Genomic DNA, 23,992 nt, shown 5'->3' with positions numbered 1-23,992 from the left:
TAGACTTGCAAATGGGGACCTCTATTGGTCTGAAGGAAATACCTCATTTTTTAAAAAAGATATGGTAAGTTTGTGGTTTAGATTAATGTCATTTTATCATGGTTCATATTTGGTTCTGAATGTACGCCATCTAAATGCTTATGTTTTGGACATGAAAAGGAGGGATATGCGCAAAGAGTTATGATGCCTCTTGGTCCATTTCTAGGAAAATATCAAAGTGAAATTGCTGACTTTCAAAACCCTAAATGGCCCTGGGACTTGGGTACCGGCTCCCAAATTTATTTATTCATTCATTCATTTAAACAATTTTTCTATGAGGATTCCCATATGCATTTAAATAATTTTTCTCCATGAATGCAAAGTGGGGTCCTTGCATAATCTAAAACAATAAAATATAATACCCATAATTGCAGCACCTATAGAAGGCCAGATAATGTGGACAAAACATTTAAGAGACTGCATGAAACCACCATAAAATCATAGCAAAAAGAGATCAAAGCAGGTGAGGCTTTCACTCAGCGGACGAAAACCTGCTTTGCGTGCAGAAGGTCCCAGGTTCAATCCCTGGCAGCACCTCCAAATAAGACTGGGAAAGACTCCAGTCTAAAACCTTGGAGAGCTGCTGCCAGTCAGTGCAGACAATCCTGAACTAGATGGACCAGTGGTCTGACTCAGTACAAAGCAGCTTAATATGTTCCAGATGAGAAAGGCCAGTCTGTAAGCCAGGATGTAATAAGAGATGGGGTCAGACAAATATCCAGTGAGAGAGAGTTCTACAGGGTGGGTATTATCACGGAGAAGGCCCCATCCTACCAGATGACCCCTAGCTCACCTGGGACCGTCTGAATGCAAAGTAGATGTTCTACCACTGAGCTCCGGTCCAACTTCCACCCAGTTTTAATGGCTTTTATCTGCTGGTTCAACTGTTCCGCTACTTATTAAGGTCGTTCACATGTCCTTTATGTGGGGCAGGGGGAAGGCAGAGTCAAACCTACCTTTCCCCCAGATTATCTTCCTTAGGCAAGGAGAGCTGGTCTTGTGGTAGCAAGCATGACTTGTCCCCTTAGCTAAGCAGGGTCCGCCCTGGTTGCATATGAATAGGAGACTAGAAGTGTGAGCTATGGAAGATATTCCCCTTTTAGGGGATGGAGCCACTCTGGGAAGAGCAGAAGGTTTCAAGTTCCCTCCCTGGCAGCATCTCCAAGATAGGGCTGAGAGAGACTCCTGCCTGCAACCTTGGAGAAGCCGCTGCCAGTCTGTGAAGACAATACTGAGCTAGATAGAGCAATGGTCTGATTCAGTATATGGCAGCTTCCTATGTTCCTTCTTTTGTGGGATGCGTGAGCTACGTTGCCCCAGGTAGTGTGGTGTTCTGGAGGCCAGGTGAACGCAGTCCAGATTCAATGCATTGCATGTGGAGCGCCACCACCATGCTTTGGGGGATTTTCCCGCAAGCCGGGCACTCTAGGTCCCCAGCCTGCGGCCGAGCAGACACATAACCAGGAACCCAGGGAGAAGGCCTGCGTCGGGCTGCGGGGGGACAGACCCCAGGCTACTAGAATTGGCCTTGATCCTGGCACTTCACACAAGCAGCCCTACCCACCTAGGGCTGCTTGTGTGAACAGCCTCAAGGTCTTGTAGTTCATGAGAACCACCGTTTTGGGAACCACTGTTGAAACCACCGTTGAAGGGCAGCATACAAATCCTGGAAATAAACCAATAAATTTAAAACAAATCCAATCGGGATCAATAGCTAGTCCCAGGATTTTCCTGGTGTGCTCACAGACACAGTTTATTTATTTTACATCACACAGAAGCACACTCTCACATACAGGCCCCGTAAATAAATCTCAGTAGCTACCAACAAAAATAATAAAGCCACAGTATACATTGAAGTTAACCTTTTCCCGCCGGCGCCCGGGGCCTTAGAGCTCCCGCCTTCATGTACCGGCACAGTATTTTAGCCTCAGACTGACATATCTCTGTGTTGGGCTGGATTTTCAATCCTTCACGACTATCTATTTGTCACTTGCAGGTGAGTGGTAGCACTCCAGTTTATCCCAAGCCACTTTCACAGTTACTTATCTGTCTTTATGGATTCATCTGCTGTGTCAAGTTGGTGCATAACAGCATTACTGTCAGGGTGACAAAACTGTCCCCAGAGTGTCACAAACGATTCTCTCTCCAGATGGATGCAAGCAGGTAGTACCGAAACAGAGGCAGAGCTGGGCTGCTCCTTTCCCCCTTCACACACAGTACACCCGCCTCTGGTCTTACCACTGCCACAGGCGGAAAGCCCAAAGAGAGAATTCAAATTAAATCCAAACAGCTCCACTTTCAAGCTCTTGGAGCAAATGGGATGGACAAGCCAGTTGTTCTTTTCTGTTCACAGGTTATGTTCTACGTATGTGCGATCTGTGTACAGCATACGCACATACAGGCGAGCCTCGTTATATGCGGAACTGCTATTTGCGTATCTGCAGGTGTCAAATAAGACACCCGACCTCTTTATTTGTAGATACAAAAGGGTTAAAAACCATGCCGTGGTCCCTAACCGTGGTCCCTAGAAAGCCAGAAATGACCACGGAGGTTCAACTGTTCTGCTACTTACTGCAGAGGTAATTTCCGGCTGCCATTTCATCCGCGGTTGCCATTTTGTGGCTCATTTTGGCCACACACACACACACACACACGGAAAAAATTCAGTGATTTTAGGGGACCATTTGGGACTTTTGTGGGGAATTTGTGGGGCATTGCTGGATGCCAGGAGACCTGTGGAGCATGGGAGGACATTTAATTTAGGCCGTTCTCACGAGTTGGGGGCAATTTTTGGGGTGGCGGTAGTTGAGTCTGGAAACCTAACTCCCATGTTCCCATAGATTCAATGATTCTTTATCCATGGTTCCATTGCCTATGCTAATTTGCAGGAACAGAACCACCACAGCTAATGAGGTCTACCTGTACAGTCAGGGGCATCAGTAGGTCCTTGAAAGATCCGGGCCAGCTCTCCTTTTGATAAACAAACTTAATCAAACTTGATCAAGGATAATTACACATGTTGTTTTAAACTCTCTAATATTATAACGGAGCTCTTATGGAGGTGGAAGCAGCACAGAGCTGGGTGAGGCCAGGAGCTCTCTCCTCTGCTCTATGCAGGTGCCTCCCTTGCTGCACTTGCTCTCTGGAAGAGGTCATGGTGGGGATGATGAGATTCAGGGCTCTGGGCCATTCACTGGGGGCCTGTGCCCCATGGGTCTTGTGGTAGCAAGCATGACTTGTCCCCTTAGCTAACCAGGGTCTGCCCTGGTTGCATCTCACAGCCCTGCCTGGCATGAACCTGGGACGTTCTGCATGCAAAGCAGATGTTCTGCCATTGAGCAACAGCCCCATCCCCTAAGGGGACTATCTTGTGGCAGACACTGGTCACATGTCATCACCCATCCAAATGCAAACCAGGGCAGGCCCAGCTTAGCAAAAGGGGACAAGTCATGCCTGCTACCACAAGACCAGCTCTCCTGATGGTTCTCCCTCCCTCTTTCTCCCTTGGTTTTGTATTAAAAATTCTGGAATAAAACACCCCGAACAAATCGACAAGCAATTTAGACCAACACCTGCCCATGAACTCAAAGAGGCAAAATATCTAAGGCTTCTCATGGAATCTCTGACCTCAGACGCTGACATGGTTTGATAGGAAATTTAATGTAATAGCCGAAGAAAGCCACAGGGCCTATTGTCAGCAATGAGGTCTGAAAGTTAGCAGAATTAATATAAGGATACAATGGAAGTGCCCTCGAGGGACAAGGCCACAGAACCAGGGCAGGGGGAGGAGGAGAAATGACTCTGGAAGTCATTTCACGATGACATTCTGTCATTGCTGCTAAACGGAACTAGGAGGGGAAAAAAGAGAAATCACCAGATGCTTCTGTGAGCATTCTTTCCTTATCTAATATAAACTAATAACGCCAACCTTCCCGCGCCCCACCTAAGCTGGGAAGAGATTCCCCAGGGACTGGAGGGGCTCAGTCGGAGTAGCTCAATGCAATAAGAATAAATGTATGTGGGAGTGTGTTTAGCGGCCTCTGCTGCTTTGGCTTCAGCCCAGCAAGACTCAATAAATCTCAATACTTCAAACAAGAGATGAAAATGGTTCTCTCATCACTTCAATAACAGGCACGGAATTTCTCTGTGCCAGAGTCGTCTTCTCCCCCCCTTTTTTGCATGTGATTTATGCCCAAGATAGACAACTGTACAGAAAAATGGAGGGGGGGGGAGTAAATGATGAGAATCAGTATGGCAAGGGAGTGGTGCACAGAATCATTTAACAAGGAGAGGAAAAGGTCCGCTGAAATAACAGGATAAATGTTTAAGTTTTCAGTGGCCGAGATCTAGCATACAGAACAAGCAACATTGCATTAACAAAGGGGTAGGCGACCTGGGCTCTTCAGCGGTTGTTGAACTACACCTCTCATCATCCCTCAACCACAATATGTTGTGGTTGGGGGTGATGGGAGTTTCAGTTCAACAACAGCAGGAAAGCCCGGGTTGCCTATCCTGGCACTAGTGTGAGAGGATGGTGAAGGAGAGGGAGAAGGAGAAGAAGCAGCAGCGGAGGAGGAGCATGAGGAGGAGGAGGAGCATGAGGAGGAAGAGGAGCATGTGGGGGAGGAGGAGGAGGAATCATTATTATTTATATACAGGTTGAGTATCCTTAATCCAGACATCCAAAATCCAGAATGCTCCAAAATCAGGAAACTACCACGTCGTGCACCCGCAGCACTGACTTGTTGCGGCTAGCGCCTCGTAACAAAACAAAAAACAAAACGCCTCAGCTCACTCACTCGCTTTGGCGCTAGAGACGAAGGCGAGAAGGGGAGAACAAGCCCGGCAGCTGGAGCAGTAGCTGCTGCCACCGAAGTGTAAATCAAGGATGGGAAGGGAAAGGAGTAGAGGGGAATGAGGGAGGGAGGCAGAGATCAAGCTTTTTTTAGTAAGTGCAAAACATTATTTTCATATGAAATCTAAATTTCATCTCCCACACCTAAAATGCCATGTTTGAGTCTAACATGACCAGCAACATTATTGCGTTGAAAATTTTCTCATTTTTCATTACATTTACAGCTACCTGTAGTTATCGTAAATTCAATGTTTATTTGTTTTTATACTTTAAATAAAGCTTATTTAATTATTCAATACTTATTTGTTTTTATACTTTAAATAAAACCTAAAAAAATAAATTACAGTGTACAGTAACTTTTCGTGTTTAGACTTAGATCCCATGCCCAAGATATCTCATTACAGTGTGCAAATATTCCAAAATCTGGAAAAGTCCAAAATATGGAACACTTCTGGTCCCAAGCAGTTCGGATAAGGGATACTCAACCTGTACAGCTCTTCAACCCAAGTTCTCAAAGCGGTTTACATAGAAAAATAAATATTACATAAATAAGATTGCTGCCTGTCCCCAAAGGGCTCACAATCTTAAAAAGTTGTGATTAAAAAAGAGGGATTTGAAAAAGTGCACTATAGTGCCTTGCACAACTGTTGTGCAACCACAAGCAGGCGTGTGGTTGTGTGACACTGACAGCATGTTTAAGAAGGCATTCCTAAAATGGTCAAAATAAGAACAGCAATTGAATAGGAAGAGGTACCCTGAAATTGGGATTTCCCCTGGTAAACAGGAACAGTTGGAGAGCATATATAGTAGTGATCCATTGAGTTTCTCTTTGGACTGACTTGGAAATAAATGAAGTTTCCCCCCCCGATCAACAACACCCACCCCTGAAGCTGTTATTTGGAACCAGGGGTCATGACAGCTTCAAAGATGAGGAAAGGCCTTGCTGGTGGAATGTGTCCCCTTCCTGAAGGACCTTTGGTGGTGAGTTGTCAGGTATTTTTTGGGCTGCAGCCTCTTGCTATCCTTCTACTGAAACTGATGGAGACATCAGTGTCTCCATCGTCTCCAAGAGGGAGATTTAACCTGAGCCAGAGAAGAATTCAGGGGCTTATATTGTCTATCCCTTGAGAAGAGCATTATGGCACCTCCAAAGTTAGCTCCCAGGCCCAATTCTGGTGAACATTGCCCGCATCTATGTATCAGGAAGAGAAAACTGGGAGGAACTCTAGAGATACATCTGGGGGTATCTGGGATTCCGGCCAATGCACATTGATGCACGGAGCATCCTTTGTATTGGTTGTGGAGTTCTGCTTCCCTGGGGCAAATTCTGGGCTTCTTTGGTGACGAGCAAATACATGTAAATCGGTGCCTTCAAAATAGCTTCTGTGTCTGCAGTGGAGTGTTGGATGGAAGGAGTGGGGGATGGGAAATCTCTCTTACTCTCCAGGTCAGGAAGATGGATGTTACTGAAGCAAATGGAGGAAGGCCAGGTTAAAAATAAACAGAGCTGAGTATTTGAATAAAAAAGATAAGATAATGGCAGAATCACCGTCAAGATGGAAAAAAAAACAGGCTTGTGTTTTAGGTTGTTTGGTTGTTGGTATTTTACTTAGTGTTTTTGTTAATACTTTAAAAAAGAGAATTACTTTCTCCAGCAGTTGCTGTGCATTGGGGCTGGGGGGAAGCAGGAATCTAATTATCGCTTTAAATGCCCAAAATGCCATGTCCACCAAAAGCCCGCTGCTCATTAGTAGTAGTAATTAACTTTACAACTGTCAACACAAACATCACGCAAGCTGACAGATAGATAGTAGCTCTGAGGGTGCTAATAAATCCGGAAATAACAACTTGACACGCAGATGCACAAAAGGATGCAGGTGATAAAGAAATGTTGACATCAAATCTAATTATCTTCGAAACGGCCAACGACTGTCGAATCCCCCCAGTAATGCCGTGTTATTGCTAGCGATCAGCCCCACTGGAGCAGCTCTTAACCGCGGCGTACAATGGAGCTTTTACGGCCCCTTGTCATATCAAGTGAGGACAATATCAAAAAGGAAATTATGAGTGTCATGACCTCTTCCGAGTTTAAAAAAAAAAAATACAAAAAAAATTTCCTGTGATGAATATAGGCCTGGCACAGCATAGTAGATTACCCTCTTACGAGTTCTAAAGCCAGGATGATATATGACATTTTCATCAAGCACTTCTTCAGGAATGTCACCAAGAGGAAAAATAAAGGGCCTGAAAAGAGACGATGAGGTGAATTATGCAACTGTAATTGCCGATCATAACCCGATACGAGGCGAAAATTGCTCTGTTTTCATATTGAGATTGCATAAAATTGGCTGGCAATGCAATGGCTCCTTAATGCTGCCTAGATCAAGCTAATATTCTGATCATTTTTCTCTCGGCTGCTAGGTAAATCCGGCTTCCTTAATGCCGCCCGCATTGGCCCAGGGCAATTGAGGGGCCCAATTTTACCCAGGAAGGCAGAAAATGTGTGTAAACTACGATTTTTCATATTTTCCTGCATGCATAAGAAGATGAAACATCTTTATCATGTGTATTGTCTGGCTCAGCTTATACAAAATATTAGTTTATCTCTCCAGCTTGGGTTGATTCCATAAGCAAAAGACATAGATCTAAAGGACAAGCAATATGTGATATAGATACCACTGGCATCTTTTCTGCAGCCTCATTTCTACGATTCTTATGGGGCCTTTTTTAAAAAATGCAAGCAATGCACCAATTATCTTTTTCCCCATCGGGGGGACCCCCAACTCATTGCTCCCCACCAAAATTGCATATGTCTTCCTTGAAAATCTCTGAAGAAATCAAATTGTAGCAATCTGCATGAAGGTGTACTGATGGGAATGTAGAGCTTTTAAGTTTTAAAAATAACCTTGAATCAGGGTAAAAATGTATCTGTAAGGCAAACATCTATTTCCCCCACTGCTGTGGTGGTGATTGGTGTAGAAAAGGCATTTGCTTAAATCCAGCCAATTCAAAAAAAGGAAGAAAAAAGAAATCTAAACTAAAATAATGGGATGGAGAGCTTGGTGCTAACCATTTGGCGATAGTGATCAGCAATAATACCTGGGGCAGAAAGGTCAAAACCCATCCAATCCAGGAGAGGAGTAATTCATTGTACAACCTGGTCTATAGAAATTAGTTTGATCAAGTCATTATCTAGACAGTTAGGTGTTGTCTATCAATTTGACCTTCCTACAAATATGAATCAACAAACTTCCACATAGACAAAGGACGCTTCCATTACAGATTCCATTTTTTCAACATCCATAGACCTTAGTGGGGAAATAGAAGGAGGGACGCGTTTAGAGTATAAAGAGATATACTTTTTCATTTCTGCCTTAAAAAAAAAAATCAGTGTTGTAAGAAAACAAACCCTTATTGAAATGCAACTTGATTTCTCCCTCCCCTTCTTTTTAAATGTCAAGATCCCAATCAACGTAAACAAGCAAAAAACAAAGTCGAGGGGATTAACTTCCTTTGTTAGCATTTACATTATCTGTGCTTAATTCCGTATATATCCCACACCTTATCTTGGGGCTTCAATGCTAATTGCAAAGCAGCACTGGCGAGAAGTAATGATCCTTTGCACTTCGGAAAAACCCAGCGCGTTGCTGGCTACTGGAGATAAGAGCTCTCTTTGCAAAGTTGAATATATATCTCGATCAACTTCTTCTGGGCTTCATCTTACATGCCTGGCTTCTCAGAGACTAAGGTTTTTGCACTGAATTGTGTAACGCAGGCCGATATTTAGCTCTGCGGAAAGACTCTTAACCTGGCTGATTTTCAAAGGTTTTGGAACGAGGGATGTACAATGTTATACCAAATCCTTGCACTTTGCTAAAGTGGTTTTGGAGATATTTACAGCTGAATGATCTCAAGTACACGATATCATCGTGCCATGATCTCAAGTGGGATCTGCAGAACCCTCTGAGAAATTTCACTTGTCCTATGGAATTTTGCTCAGCTTCCCCATAACATTCTCAAACATTCAACTCTAGGAGAAACCTGGAAATTCGCTCCAAATTCCATTGTTTTGAAACTCCAGTGCCAATCCTTTTTGCAGACTTTGATAGGTGCCACAAAGATTGCAAGTGTCCTCCCTGTTAGCGCCTGTGAAAACCACGTAGGTGTTTGCAGAATCGGATTGGGGGGCTGCTGTCACTCACCCAAGTCATTTCCATTGAAATCTATGGGACTTAAGCCCTATTCAGATACTGGGGACCTCTGCAGGTTCAATGAAAATACTGTTCATGGGGGAAACTGCGTGACCCCATACATGGGTTCCATTGCACATCTGTAATGTGTCAAGGAGCCGGGTCTCACGGTCAGTGAGACCCAGTCTGTGAAGCTGAGTCTCCCCACACACGAGCGAGCGGGAGCCCTGGGTGGCCAGATCGGCCGCCCACACAATTGCCGGCTCTGTGACGGAGCTGGCAGAGGCTGGGGAGCTTGCGGGCCGCGCAGCCCCCGGAAGCTCCAGTATGGCCTGCGTGAGTGCGCAGGGCATACTGGGGAGACCCCCAAGCCAGGAGGTGGCTTTTCATCTCCCCTCCAGGGGTCTACTTGTGAGTAACCACGGTGTGGAGCCACACCGTGACCATACTCACAATAAAAAAAATCGGGTTTGCGGAGCGCTTGCTCTGGTGGCTCCCACGATCAGGCAAAATCGGTTTAGGCTCCCCTAGCCCAATTTTGCCTGATCGTGGGAATAGCCCCAAGGAATGCATGTAGAGTGAAGGAAGAACCTTTCTCTGCATTGGCACGGTCCCTCACCGTCACTAGGCATACTCACTGAATGCATGGAAGAGCTCCAAATGTCTGTGAATGTATGGGGATTCCCTTTTGTACATTCCATTTCCCATCTCAAGCAAGAAAGCCCCTGTTGATTTGCTTGTTATATATTTGAATATATGAAGCTGACCTTCTACTGAGATCTAGGTTAGGGCTGCACAACTTCAGCACTCCAGCTGCTGTTGGACTACAACTCCCATCATCCCTGGCTGCAGTGCCCTATAGTGTTGTGAGCTGTAGCCCAATATCTGCAGGAGGGCTCAAGCTGTGAAGCCTTGATCTAGGTCCACATTGTCTATACCGCCTTCCAGCTTTTGTTGGCCCTCCAGCTCCTGGTCTACACTGACTGGCAGCAGCTCTTTATAGATTTTCAGACAGGGAGCTTTCCCAGCCCTGGCAAGAGGTGTCAGGGACCTCTGCACGCAAAGCAGATGCTCTACCTTTGAGCCAGATTTCCTTATAACCAGCCCTTTCTCCATGCAGCTCAGACTAGGACTTTTGAGGGAGGTTAAACTGAAGGATAGTAACTCCACTGAAGACATGCAGCTGTGGGGACATGAACTGAGTTTCCCATCCCTTATCCTAAAACTGCTAAGTAGATTGCATGTACTACAAGCAAACTGGAGCCAATCAGCAGGGGTAAAAATAGCATTTAGGACCGGGATGATGGCTGGACATGAAAGAGACCTGTGCCCAGAATTATGATGAATCCGATGACAAAGAGAGATGATGATGATGGATGATGATGATGATGATGATGATGATGATGATTAATTTACACAGACAGGTGTTATTGACTGGTTTATTTTATCCAGACATCGAGTCCTTTCCAAGGACCTGGGATGGCTGAATTTTATTATCAATATCGTTATTATTATTATTTACATTTTATATCCCGCTCTTCCTCCAAGGACCCAGAGCGGTGTACTACATACTTAAGTTTCTCCTCACTACAACCCTGTGAAGTAGGTTAGGCTGAGAGAGAAGTGACTGGCCCAGAGTCACCCAGCAAGTCTCATGGCTGAATGGGGATTTGAACTCGGGTCTCTCCGTCCCCGGTCCTAGTCCAACACTCTAACCACTATACCATGCTGGCTCTTTTGATTGCAGGGAATTTGAAGAGTTCTGTGCAATAGATTCTTGGCCTTCCGATTCATTTTATACTCATTAGGGCAAACAGACACATGCTTTTGGAATACAGTAGGTCTGTTTCACTTTGAAAAAGATCTGCTAATCTCAGATTAGCTCAGCGAATGTTGCTCTCCTCACTTATGTGCTTTTCCAGCTAGAGAAAGCTAAATGCTTCTCCGGGCCTGGGTTTACAGAAGGCTTTCCCTACTCTTGGAAGATCTTGGCAGCCCTGATCACTCCCTAACAAAGTCTAATACACAGAAACTGGGTTAATTTCATCTTCCTGTCTCTGTATCCCCCTTCCGGAGACTCGGCGAAGAGGCTGCTGCTGTTCCTGTTGCCAAGCAACTCCGAAGCGGCAGTGCATCACCCACTGCTAATTGTTCTCAGTGTTTTCGGCATGACAAACCAGGACATTGACGAGATAAATAGGAAGCAGTTGGGATGCCAGAAGTCTGTAGCAGAGATTGAAAAATTAGTGGGTTTGGAATGTGCCGGAAAGCTGGCATCCGGAAAATAGGGGGCAGTCATCGCTTAATGTAGCTGTTAGGACAGTGGAAAAAGTTATCACATTCATTGGTGAAGCTGCCTTATGGGCCGCTGGTTGACTGAGTCCAGAACTGGCCACTCTACTGGCAGCAGCTCTGCAAGGTCCAAGGGAGGGGTCTTTTCAAGCTCTCTTGTCCAAGATCTTCTAAATTTGGAGATGGTGGGGTTAGGGTTTTTGTCCTGCTCCAGATGCTACCACAGTCTGGGGCATTCCTCGTCTGAAGTAGGGACCAAGAATGCCCCGGACCTTGGACAGCTCCCAGGGCAACAAATCAGGACCAAGGCCAGGGCGGATCACAAAGACACAGGGCTGGATAGTGCAACAAAAGGAGAAGTTGTTCCAGCATGTCCCTTGGTGAACGGCTGGGTTTTGTAATCTGCTACTCAGACAGTGTGGCTTGGCCCCACTCCTTCCAGATAACAGTTTGACCTTAAGGTGGCCATGCCCAATCTTGCAGGCACCTGCTCCAATGGCACTGTGGGCCTCCATCTCTATCTATCTATCTATCTATCTATCTATCTAGCTAGCTAGCTAGCTAGCTAGCTAGCTAACGCCTTTTTATATCGCTCCAAACCCGCACCTCTGGGCAGTTTACAATCAAAATAATTTAAAACGTTATGATCATTAACATTAAAATCATTTAAAACCAACATTAAAAATCAAAACCATGAATCTAATTAAAATTAAAAGACTGGGTGAATATATGTGTCTTCAGTGCCTTTTAAAAGCTGCCAGAACAGGGAGTGCCGACGAACCTCTCCAGATGATCTTAACCGGTGGTGGGGCTCATGGTGAAGAAGATGTTCTCTTAAACGGCTGGGAGATCCTTGGAAGATTCCTCTGAATCAGAGTACGCTGGCAAGGCTGTGTCCTCAGGGCCTGGAAAGCTACTGAGTGCCCCCCCTCCCACAGTTAATTCAGCGTGGGGATTAATAACGGGATAGGGTCACCAGGCACCTGGCTTGGTAACGCCTCCCAGCTTGACTCCTCTCCCAGACTCTCCACATCATCTCACACTCGGTGGGCTCCAGGGTCATGACCAGGGGCGGCTCATGAATGCGCCTCCAGGGGCGGCGGCGGGCGGCTTCTTACCTTAAAGAAGCCACCCGCTGCCCCCCCAGAGGAGAGTTCACGAGCCGTGCCTGGTCATGACAACTTGACATATTTGAGCAAAAAGGGCAGCAATGGGTGAAAAGGAAAGCGTTCATAATAGGAATGGTGATTGGAAAGTTAGCAAATTGCTAACATCACCAGCCTTGGTACTGAGTCTGTTATTTCTGATGGTAATCGCACTTGTCCATTTTGCCTTACACACAGTTCTGTGTTACTCCAAAGCCTACGTATTATCAGCAATTGGGCCTATAAATAGCACCTCCATTCTGCACAGTCATTCTGCAGAGTATTCTGGGAGCATGGGTATTCTGTCATGTGATGAAGAAAAGGCTCCCATGCCTTGAATTGCATACAAAGAACCAAAGAGGCCAATTTTCACACTGAAAATGTATCGGCAGCCACAATATGAACAGGATCCTTAGCTCTATATTATGCTTAAATGAATAATTAATCCAACCTTGACTGCAGCAGAGGTAGAAACTTGAGGATCCCCCCGTCTCTCAAAGTTAATTCAAGATCTATTCATAATCAAATTTCATCCTGGATTTTCTGGTTAGTCTAACAGAGTTAATTCCTCTTATGTTAGTGATTCGCAGGAGAAGGTCTCTAGCGACCAGACCAACCTGGGATTCAGAGCAGCTGTCAGAAGGTACTCGGAGGGATTCCCTATTAGCTGGGATGCAACCAGGCAGAAAACCCATTACATAGTGCTAAATATACTTAATCACATCTATTAGAGACAAAAATGAAGTTGGTAATTACAACAAAGAACCAAACTGCGGGGGGGGGGGGGGGGCAGAGTTTGTGGGAGGGGAAAGGGCTGAAGCATATTGGATTGTATAATAAAATGGGGATTTAGCCCTGTGGCGTTGGTGTTACTTGGATGTCTCAATGAAGAAGAGCTTATTGTCCTGAGCAAAAGACACTTGGTGTGTAATAGAATCCAGAATTTTAATTGTTAAATACTGAAAGCAAGATCATCTCCTTGATACAGAGAGATGGAAACACCAGTACTGGGACTTGATGTTAATGCAGAAGCTTATTTGTGTTAAAACAACTGTGGGAAGGATGTCAAAATGTACTACTTCTTTTTTTTTACCCAATGGGTTCCTTTCATTAGTTATAAGAACTAATATAAGAACTTGGAATTAGTTATAAGAGCCGAGTAACAGTCAGAGAGAATGCTTGTTGGAATATTGCAGATATCATAATGGCTTGGGCTCAGGGTTTTTAAGAGAGAGCCTTCTTTGTCAGGAATCCTGCCGCCTGTTACGATCTTCTGGAGAGATCCGGTTACGGTTGCTGCCAGCTCATCTGCTGGCAACTTGGGATGGGGCTTTCTCTGTGGCTGCCCCGGGGCTTTGGAATATGCTCCCTGCTGAAATAAGAGCATCTCCTTCTCTGTTTGTTTTCAGGAAGACCCTCAAGACTCTCCTGTTCTCGCAGGCTTTTAATGAGAATTAATTTTAATAATGTGTTTTAATAACTTGATTAAATAATTTGATTATTTTATGTGATTGTTTTATTATGTTTCATGGATTTTAATATTTTAATATTTTACTTTTATTATTGTTTTGAGCTTTGTACACTGCCTAGAGATGTACATATCAGGCAGTATAAAAATATGGTAAATAAAATAATAAGCCTGTGTCCAATATCTAATTCATTTTTTTCCTATTTGTATATGTGCTTTGTCTTAAAATGTATTTCTATATTACAATCAATGCAAATATCTATACAGTGCACCATTTTCCAACTAAAGCTCACAAAGTAGCTTATAGATGATAGGAAGCGGCCATATACTGAGTCAAACCATTGGTCTATCTAGCTCAGTATTTTCTACACAGACTGACAGCTGCCACTCTGAGGTTGCAGGCAGGAATCTCTCTCTAGCCTATCTAGGAGATGCTGCCAGGGAGGGAACTTGGGACCAGATGCTCTTCCCAGAGCGGCTCCATCCCCCTAAGGGGAATATCTCACAGGGCTCACACTTCTAGTCTCCCATCCATATGCAACCAGGGCGGACCCTGCTTAGCTAAGACGACAAGCCATGCTTGCTAGCACGAGACCATGTAAATAATAATAAAGATGGTTTCCTGCCCCCAAAGGGCTCAAAATCTAAACAGCAACTGGAGGGATGCTGTGCTTGGACAGAGACAATTGCTTCCCCCCCCCCCATTCAGTATAAGAAAATCGCTATTTTAAAAGGTGCCTCTTTTTGCTCAGGTAGCAGGGGTATAGCCTATTAATACTGAACAATTGTGTATTATTCAATTATTCACACACACACACACACACACACACCCATGAAGTACACTGAGGCAGTCACCTCAAATGAGTATACACACATGCACACACACACACACACACACACACACACACACACACACACACACACACACACACCCCGCTCCATTCTCATGTATGTTGATACCATCAACATATATTAAAGTAAACTTATGCAACCTCCCATTGCCTTCCCCTTCCCCCCTTCCATAGAAGGATACTTTTCATGTTGGTTTCAGAATTCATTTGTGCCCCTGCTTCCATTTTTCCCCACAATCTCACTTTGCCCCAGAAGCCCTCTTTTTATTTTAAAAGAATACATAATAGACTGGAGTCATGGATCCCACGTATATAAATGCCTATTAAAAAGGCTACATTTTTTCTCAGCAATCATAAACATAAAACACCTCTTTAAAAGACCATAATCCCTTTGTTTCCAAGCCAAGCACATATAAATAAGAGCCTGCCTCCTTTTATGTAAATAAAAAAAATGATTTGTATTGAATTGAATGAAATATTGCATGTACTATGTAATTTCACAATAGAGCACATCAAAGCACATGCTAAGTGCGAGCTCACCCTTGTCTCGGAGGTGTTCCAAGTCAAACGCACGCAATGATTCAAACACGCCATCGTAATCAAGTGCAAAAACTCACAGTGGGCCATAAACTGATGGTCAGATACAGTGCAGACTATTTGTGATTATGACAGGTTCCCTGGGCGTCTGCTGGACAAAATTAGGGTAACAACCCACAGTTCAGGTGGGGAAATTATTTCTTCTTGTTGATAAGGTGGATATATCCGAGGCTCCACAGAGCTGCATTGCACCAGCTCAGAAGAATGGCCATTTAGTCTAGCATATCTGATAAAATATGACATCTTCTGGATCAGGCCAATGGTTCCTCCAGTGCAGCATTCGGCTTCCCAGTATAGTCAACCAAATGCCCATGGTCCGCCAACAAGCAAAGTATGTGCAATCACCCTTTTCCAGTGTGGCTCCCCAGCAACTGGTATTGGCCAGCATCATGTGGAGGTGCCACAGCCTTTGACAGATGTGTCCTTCATGAATATACCTCCAAGGTTTTGGATAAAGCTCATCTTCAGCTCAATGAATTACACTGAGTTAGCCCACGGGTCCATTCAGCCCAGTATAGGCTGCTCTGGCCGGCAGTGGCACTCCAAGGTTTAGAGATGGGACCCTTCTTGTCACCTATCTGTTCCTTTCACTGGAGAAGTGATTGATTGAACCTGGGGGCCTCTGGTAGGCAAGGCATGTGCTCTGCCGTGGAGTTATGGCCCTTCTCAGTGTTGCCTAGCACTGGAGAAGGATGAGAAAAACTTGTATGGCACAGGTCCCTCAATGGCAAGAAAGCAAGAAACATAATTCCTCAGGAGGAGATGGCTTTCTCCATCAAGGTTGCTTATGCACTCCCCAGCGCAGCTAGTTGGCTACCACTGGTGAGAGGACATTGAAGCAGATAATCCTTTCAGGGCTCATCTGCCCCTGAGGTAGATTGAGGCAGTCGCCACAAATGGTAGATTAATGGTGAGCATTATCCACCCTTATCTTCCAGCATTGTCCCTCCTCCTCCTCCTGGGTTCCATGGATTTAAAAAGGAAGAAACATGAAGTGATGGGCTAGAGTGGAAGTATGGAGGAGAAGAGTGGAGGGCTAGAGCGGAAGGATGGAGGAGAGGAGTAGTGGGCTAGAGTGTCTCCCAGGAGATGCTCTCTTGCTTTCAAGAGACCTCGAGGAGGAGCAGAGGCAGCATTAGGTAAGGGTGGAGGTACCGGTGTGGCAAGCGAGGGCAATGACACTTGGCTATGGCCCAGTATTGGACTGGTCCTCTGTTCTGTGTCTGGTTCAGAAAGCTAATTCCTTGCCAGGTAGGCATGCATGCTCACACGGAATGAATTAAATCACAGCAGCCAATTATTCACTCAAGACGTCGTTACGGTGAGCTGTGTTATTCAAACAAAGTAGATGCTGCAAGAAATCCTTATTTACCTCTTTGGCTTTAATTGCCTCACACAGTTTAAAAATGAATATTACATTTGCCACTGATCCCAGGTGCTAATATCAGCCTGACAGCACGGCTAAGTGCTTGTAGCGTGAGGTGGAACCACTCAGCAGATAAACACACACACACACACACACACACACACACACACACACACACAGCTATAACAAAACACAAACATCCACTCGCTAAAATGTCAGATTATGACCCTTCCCCTGGGGGCGACGGTTTGAGCCTCTCTTTTCGGCTGATGAGCATGATCACATTTTTAAAAATAAAATAAAGTAAAATAATCTACCAACGTGACTACTAGCACTTGTTGGGTTGGGAAAGGACAAGCTCACTGACAGATTTGTTAAATTACATGAGTAATTAAGTATGCCGAGGTACAGCTGTTGAACAATGGCTGCTTCCAACAAAACGATACCCAAAAAAGGAAAATACGCAGGCATCTGGTTTCTCTATTGGAATATCTTTCTTAGGGTCTGGATCTTAATTTTTTACACTTGACAGCAGCATTATTTGAGCCAGTCAGTGGCATCTGGATGGTAGATAAACACACACACACACACACACACACACACACACACACACACACACACACCCAGAAAGCAACTATATGCACTTTAATTAATTGTGGGGAGATTACATGGTCTTCCAACCATGTAGTTTGTCATCAGCAGGCATTACAGATTTATATTAGATGTTTCTCCACAGTGTCAAGAATAATTAAAAGGGGGATGGAAGTGATGCCAGCCAGTAATGCTTTACATCAGTGGCAATTTAAAAAAAAAAAAATTACCGCTGCCAAACAATTTAAAAAGAAGATGTCAATTTTGGTAGCTTGGCTGTGCGAGGAATAAATGTGCGAGTTTGGCAACGCGAGCCAAAATATTAAACCACCTTGAATAATGAGAGGCTCATGTTTAATCTATCAGACCTACCAGAACTGGAGTGACATGTCAGAGTTATTAACGAAGCAGCCACCAAAATACAATCCGCGACATATGTTTCCCTTTTCTTGTTCCTGAAAAGGGATTTCTGTCCAAGGATTCCTTTTCATTCATACCAGGAACAAAAGCGACAAACTTAGCCATGCACCTAGCTGTTTTCATTTGCTAATTTCTTTTCGCAGAAGCTAAAACTTAACGTGAAGATCTGCTTACTGAGCAAAGAGAGACATTTTAAAGTGGCGATTCTCTTCTGTTTAGTAGGGGGAGAGCAGCTGGCCCTATCCATCCCCTGCACAGCAGCCCTCCAATGGCTGTTGCTGGTGCCTACCTTAGGTTTCTTTTTAGATTGTGAGCCCTTTTGGGACAAGGGACCATCTTATTTATGTATTATTTATTTTTCTATGTAAACCACGTTGGGAACTTTGGCTGGAGTGTGGTATATAAATATATTAAATAAATAAATAGTAGTAGTAGTAGTAGTAGTAGTAGTAGTAGTAGTAGTAGTAGTAGTAGTAGATCCCACCTACCTGATAGTCACAGCTCAAAAATCAACCTTTCCCAACGTATTATTAACTAATTTGTTAATTTATACCACAAACAAACAAAACCCCAATATTTTTCAATTGGACAAGGCAGGTGAAGGGATATCCAGGCAAACCAGTTTAAAATTAGCAAACAATCAGGAAGGATACTAGGCTAACTCCACTCTTCCCCAACCCTCAAGTATTGTGAGCCATTCTGGGAGTAAGGAACATTTTTTGAGAACTTCTTTGGTTGAAAAAACAATTGAATATTTTCAACAACCATAGTGCCATCAAAGAATCAATCAATCAATCAATCAATCAATCAATCAATCAATCAAGAATCAATCGATAAACCTCCTGCCACCACCCCTCTTTCCTTTCCACAGAGAGGAAAACGACTCATTGCAAGTTGGAAGAAGATCACTTCACATGGGTCATGAGGACTTAGAGGGAAGAACCCAATCATTTAAAATTATTTTTAAAAAGTTAAAAATAACTCAGGCACAAACAATCTCTCTCTCTCTTGCGCGCGCGCGCGCACACACACACACTCCATAAATGTGGGAAGCAGGAAAAAAATCGCACAAAACAAACACACATTTACTTTGTTTGACTTTCCTTTCCACTTGAACTGCTTGCTAGCTCCCAGTAGCAGCTCCATTCTAACTGCACTCAGTTGCCGAGCGGGGGAGGAGCTCAAGAAGCCTCTCTGCTGCTGCTGCTGCTGCTACTCTCCTTCAGTCCTACTGACAAAAGGGAAACCGGAGGTCACAGAGAACCTGCTTGTGGGAACTGCAGTTTACACTCCTGCCTACGGGATTGGAGAGAGGGCAAGGACTGGCCTTGGGGGCCCCTGACTCAGAGGTCAGGAGACATTCACCTCCCTTTATCTTATTAATGGTATGCCCATGTAAGGAGAATACCTTACAGTGCTCACAGCGGGCTAAATGCTCGTGTGTCAGTGCCGCGCTACACAAAAGTAGCCTCCTGACCAACATCGGGAGGCTCTCCATAATGCACCACACACTCACGCAGTGAATTATGGAAGTTCCGGGGGTCTTGTGGCCCCTAAACCTCCCTGGTCCCGGCAAAAGTTGGCAGCAACATGACTAGGATCATCTCCAGGGGAAGTAAGCTTTTCAGGGCTCCCTCCCTCGCACCGTCCAAGCCCATTCTCTCTTTCTCTCTCTCTCCCGTCGTGAGAATGGGCTCAGTGACTCTCTTTGCATGCAGAAGGTTTGGGGTTCAATCCCTGTCACCTCCAGATAAGGCTATGGAAGACCCTCTTCCACATGACACAAGCCCTATTGAGACATTGAGGCTATTCACACGGACTGCAAAAATCGGGCTAAGGGAGCCTAGCCCGATTTTTGCAGTCCGTGTGAACCACCGGGCTCGGCTGCGAGCCTGGTGGTACCTGAGCGGGTAACCTGCTAAAGTAACCCGCCCCTTAAACCGGGTTTGCGGTTCCGTGGATCGGCTGCCCAGGGCTGCCGCCCTGCTCATCTGCAGGGAGAGCGGGCTTAGAGCACTCTCCCCACAAACCCTATGGAGGCGGGTCTCTGTGATTGTGAGTCCCGCTTCATTATGTTACATGTGCGTACATGTGTTTGTGAGAAAAACTGTATGTGCGTTCATTCTAAAAGTGAACCTGGGTCCAGGCCCCCTCAAATGCAGGGTACAGATGGGCAGTGAACTACTATACATGTGAAGAATATAATGTCTGGACATTATCCATTTAGATCTGTACGTGCATTACCTTATTTACATAGATTTCCAGTACGCTGGAGATAACACATGAATAGGGCTATAGAAATTAGCTAAAACCCCAAAATTTCTGAACTGTGATACGTGAATTAACTAATGAAACCAATTAACAGATTGATGCTTTCAGTTCCCATATTTTTTTTTTACTGGAGACTTTATTTACTTATTTACTTATTTATTTATTACATTGCTTTGGAAGTAACGTTTCGTTACCTACATCTCAACACTAAATATTTCATTAAATTCCCAAAACAGAAGCTTTGTGGCATTATCTTCAGGCTTCCTTGTTAAAACTGATTTTTTTAAGGGCAAAAGAGCTAATCAGGAAATATCTAATGATTCATATTGATAGTAATATACGTCTTTTCCCCCCTTCTAACAAATGCAAAATAAACAAACAAGTGTAAAATTGCTGTATTACCCAAATAGAAGACAACTCTGAATTTAAGATCACCCCTTTTTTTAAAAAAACACAGGTTAGTTATACCTGTATTTACCCAAAACGAAGAGAACTCTGAATTTAAGATGACTTCTTGTTTTCTAACATCAAAGAACTTGGGAGAAAACACTAGTCTTGGATTCAGGTAAATAGGATATTAAAGATTTTAAAAAGTGTTCTGAGGTTAGCCAATCACAGCTAGAACATGAGCACTGTTGGAAAAGAAATGCAGCAAATTAGCACATTAACAGTTCTGGTTTGTTCAGTTCTTCATAATGCTTTTATTTTGCCTCTACCCCACCTTAGTAGGTCTGCAGAGACACTTAAAATACAACAATAAATCAAAACATGGAATCAAGAGGCAACTAGACTTCTAATATTTTTTAAGGAGGAGATGTTTGGGTGGAGTGATTAAAGTGAAGAAAAAAAGACTGCCAAACCAAATGCCTTCATTTCAAAAGAGATTGGATGATAATGCAAACAAGATTTTCCAGGCTAGCATACTGTCTAAGCAATATTTTTGTGACTAATAACCGCTGTATTTCTTCGTAACCCCAGCCTCAGCAGCACCCTGAGGGCATGGGAGAGTCACCTGTGGTCTTTTCGATCAGCCAAGGTGCAGCAGAACAAGATGGAAAGGGTTTTTCTACGTAATGCAAACATTAGGAAGGAAATATACTCTAACATAGGGCAGGCAGGGATTGCCACCTTAAGTGGCGCAGCTGGGAAATGCTTGACTAACAAGCAGAAGGTTGCCAGTTCGAATCCTCACTAGTGGGTTCCCACTATGGATTTTCAATATGGAGAAGAGGTCTATCAATGGCTATTAGTTGGAGGTCTATAGGCCACCTCCAGCCTCAAAGGCAAGATGCCTCTGAGTACCAGTTGCAGGGGAGTAACAGCAGGAGAGAGGGCATGCCCTCAATTCCTGCTGTAGGCTTCCAGTGGCATCTGGTGGGCCACTGTGTAAAACAGGATGCTGGACTAGATGGGCTTCCTTGGGCCTGACCCAGCAGGGCTGTTCTTACGTTCTTACTATATCGGGCAGCAGCGCTATAGGAAGATGCTGAAAGGCATCAGCTCATACTGCGCGGGAGGAGGCAATGGTCAACCCCTCCTGTATTCTACCAAAGAAAACCACAGAGCTCTGTGGGCACCAGGAGTTGAAACCAACTTGACAGCACACTTTACCTTTACTTTAGGGCAGGCAGGGAGGGATGGTTGTTGTTATTATTATTATTTCGATTTCTATATTGCCCTTCCAAAAATGGCTCAGGGCGGCTTACACAGAGAAATAATAATCAAATAAGATGGCTCCCTGTCCCCAAAGGGCTCACATCCTAAAACGAAACATAAGATGGACACCAGCAACAATCACTGGAAGTACTGTGCTGGGGGTGGAGAGGGCCAGTTACTCTCCCCCTGCTCAATAAAGAGAATCACCATGGTAAAAGCTGCCTCTTTGACCAGTTAGCAGGGCAAATCAAGGAACCCATCCCTCTCCCATTGCAGAAGACAGACACAAAATTGCACTTCCTGGGAAGGAGTCTCCATGAGCATGGAAAGCTGGTGCGGACTTTTAAAGTCCTGCACAGTTTGCAGGCATGGTGCATTCAACATGAGCCTGACTCTATGGAGGTCTAAGGAACCTTGGATGCCAGCATGGTGTAGTGGTTAGAGTGCAGGACTAGGAGAGGGGAGACCCAAGTTCAAACCTGCTTTCAGCCACGCACCTCACTGGGTGACTCGGGGCCAGTCCCTTCTCTCTCAGCCTAACCTACCTCTACAGGTTCTCGTGAGGATAAACATCACCATGTATACCGCTCTGGGCTCCTTGGAGGAAGAGCAGGAAATCTATGAGGATCCTCAACGTTGGGCCCCCAGATGTTCTTGGACTTCAACTCCCATAATCCCCAGCCAAAGGCCACTGGGCCTGGGGACTATGGGAGTTGAAGTCCAAGAACATCTGGGGGCCCAACATTGAGGATCCCTGATGTAAGGATAACGTACAAGCTGCCTTAAACCAAGTCCATCTAGCTCAGTTTGGTCTTCACAGACTGGCAGCAACTTCTCCAAGATTTTAGGCAAGAGTCTTTCCCAGCCCTACCTGGAGTGCGGTGAGGTGCAGGAGCGCCCTGCAGGTGGGGCGCACCGGGAATATGCCCTGTGGGCCAGTCCAGGCCTGCGGAAAACTAGGGAAGACCCTGCTCGGCAAAGGGGACACCTCATGCTTGCTACTGCAAGACCAGCTCTTCCCCACAAGACCAGCTCTCCTTCCCTGCTCTCTCTCAAGGATGCATGTAGCACAGCGCTTAGACCAAAGCCAATTTTCAGCCCCACAAGGCATGGCAAAACTTCCATGCATTTAGCTGAATCCAAGACTGGTTTCCACCCCAAGTTCTTTGACGTTAGAAATGGGGTGGTTGTGGTTTGTCATAGTTTGCTTTTGGGTAAATAGTCTTTAAGGGAGCCATCTTAAATCCAGGGTCATCTTTTATTCAGGTAAATACAGTATACCCCACCCACAAGAATATTGGTTTCTCATAGGCAATGGGATATAGCATTCCATGTAATCATAAGCAGGATGGATATTTTAGCAGCAAGGGCAGTGAACTCAACATAAGTAGCAATGTTTCCAAAAGACTTTGAGAGCCTTAACGATGAAAGATGTTGAACTAGTGTGTAGTGATATATATGTCTAAAAAGTGATTGAAAGCATGACAATGTTATCGGAGTGTAGACACCATCTATGTATGTGGAGGAAGAATGAAGGATAGGATGTCATTTTGAAGATTCAAATTAACCTTCTTGTGTGGGAGAGGGAGGATTTAAAAAAAAAAAACAACCCCAAAAAGAAAACCCCACACTTAGAAATTTGGATTTGTAAACCAATTCAGATCCCAGTTTAAAATGGAAAATCTGACCAACCGAGCTCTACTCCAACGTTCCATTGAGCATTTATTAACACTCTGAGGCAGGTAAAGCTGGTAACAGAACCTCTTTAGACACATCAGTGTATGTTGGAATAAAACCACCAAGTATAAAAATTGCATTTAGCAGTTAGGAAATAAACACCTTGAATTTTATGCGCTCGTTTCAAGGGGCCCCCAAACTTTCACCTTGATGTGCTTTTATGCCCGAGGCCTCCACAACACACCTTTTAACCTTTCAGCACTCAGAAGTACAGCCGGGAGAGGTAAAATTTGGGGGGTGGGGTGGGGAGAAAGGTCGTAAAACATGGAACACGTAATAAATTGACTGGCAAGATGGTGGCAATAAGTCCTTCTAGGTAAAGAGGTAGTGCTGTTTCACATTAATACAATATACCTGCTATTTAAGGCCAATGCATACTGTGTGGAATGGAACCAACTGGTTAAGAACAGGGAGCAGCGTTCCTCAAAAGAATGTTAAAATGCGGTTTTTATTCCTCAGCGAATTAAGAAACTGCATAAATATCTGTCGAGGCCTGGGAGGTTAAAGGCCCCTG

General features: G+C 44.6%; 1 protein-coding gene across 5 annotated transcripts in view; it reads right to left on the bottom strand.

Moving 5' to 3' along the window:
* The window catches only part of FTO (FTO alpha-ketoglutarate dependent dioxygenase), a 242,422-nt gene that overhangs the window by 40,532 nt on the left and 177,898 nt on the right, over positions 1–23,992 (bottom strand). The window contains exon 9 of one of the 5 annotated variants that reach the window (XM_053270971.1): positions 19,009–19,042. The exons of the other annotated variants lie outside the window; for them this stretch is intronic. Within the exon in view, the coding sequence (XP_053126946.1) occupies positions 19,027–19,042 (16 nt within the window). The 3' untranslated portion in view covers positions 19,009–19,026. Of the gene's footprint in view, positions 1–19,008; positions 19,043–23,992 lie in introns of those variants that run through there. 5 annotated transcript variants of the gene reach the window in all.

This window comes from Hemicordylus capensis, chromosome 9 (assembly GCF_027244095.1).
Source record: "Hemicordylus capensis ecotype Gifberg chromosome 9, rHemCap1.1.pri, whole genome shotgun sequence".
Lineage (NCBI taxonomy): Eukaryota > Metazoa > Chordata > Lepidosauria > Squamata > Cordylidae > Hemicordylus > Hemicordylus capensis.
Note: the sequence above shows the minus strand (reverse complement) of the source record. Positions and strands in the feature narration are given on the sequence as shown.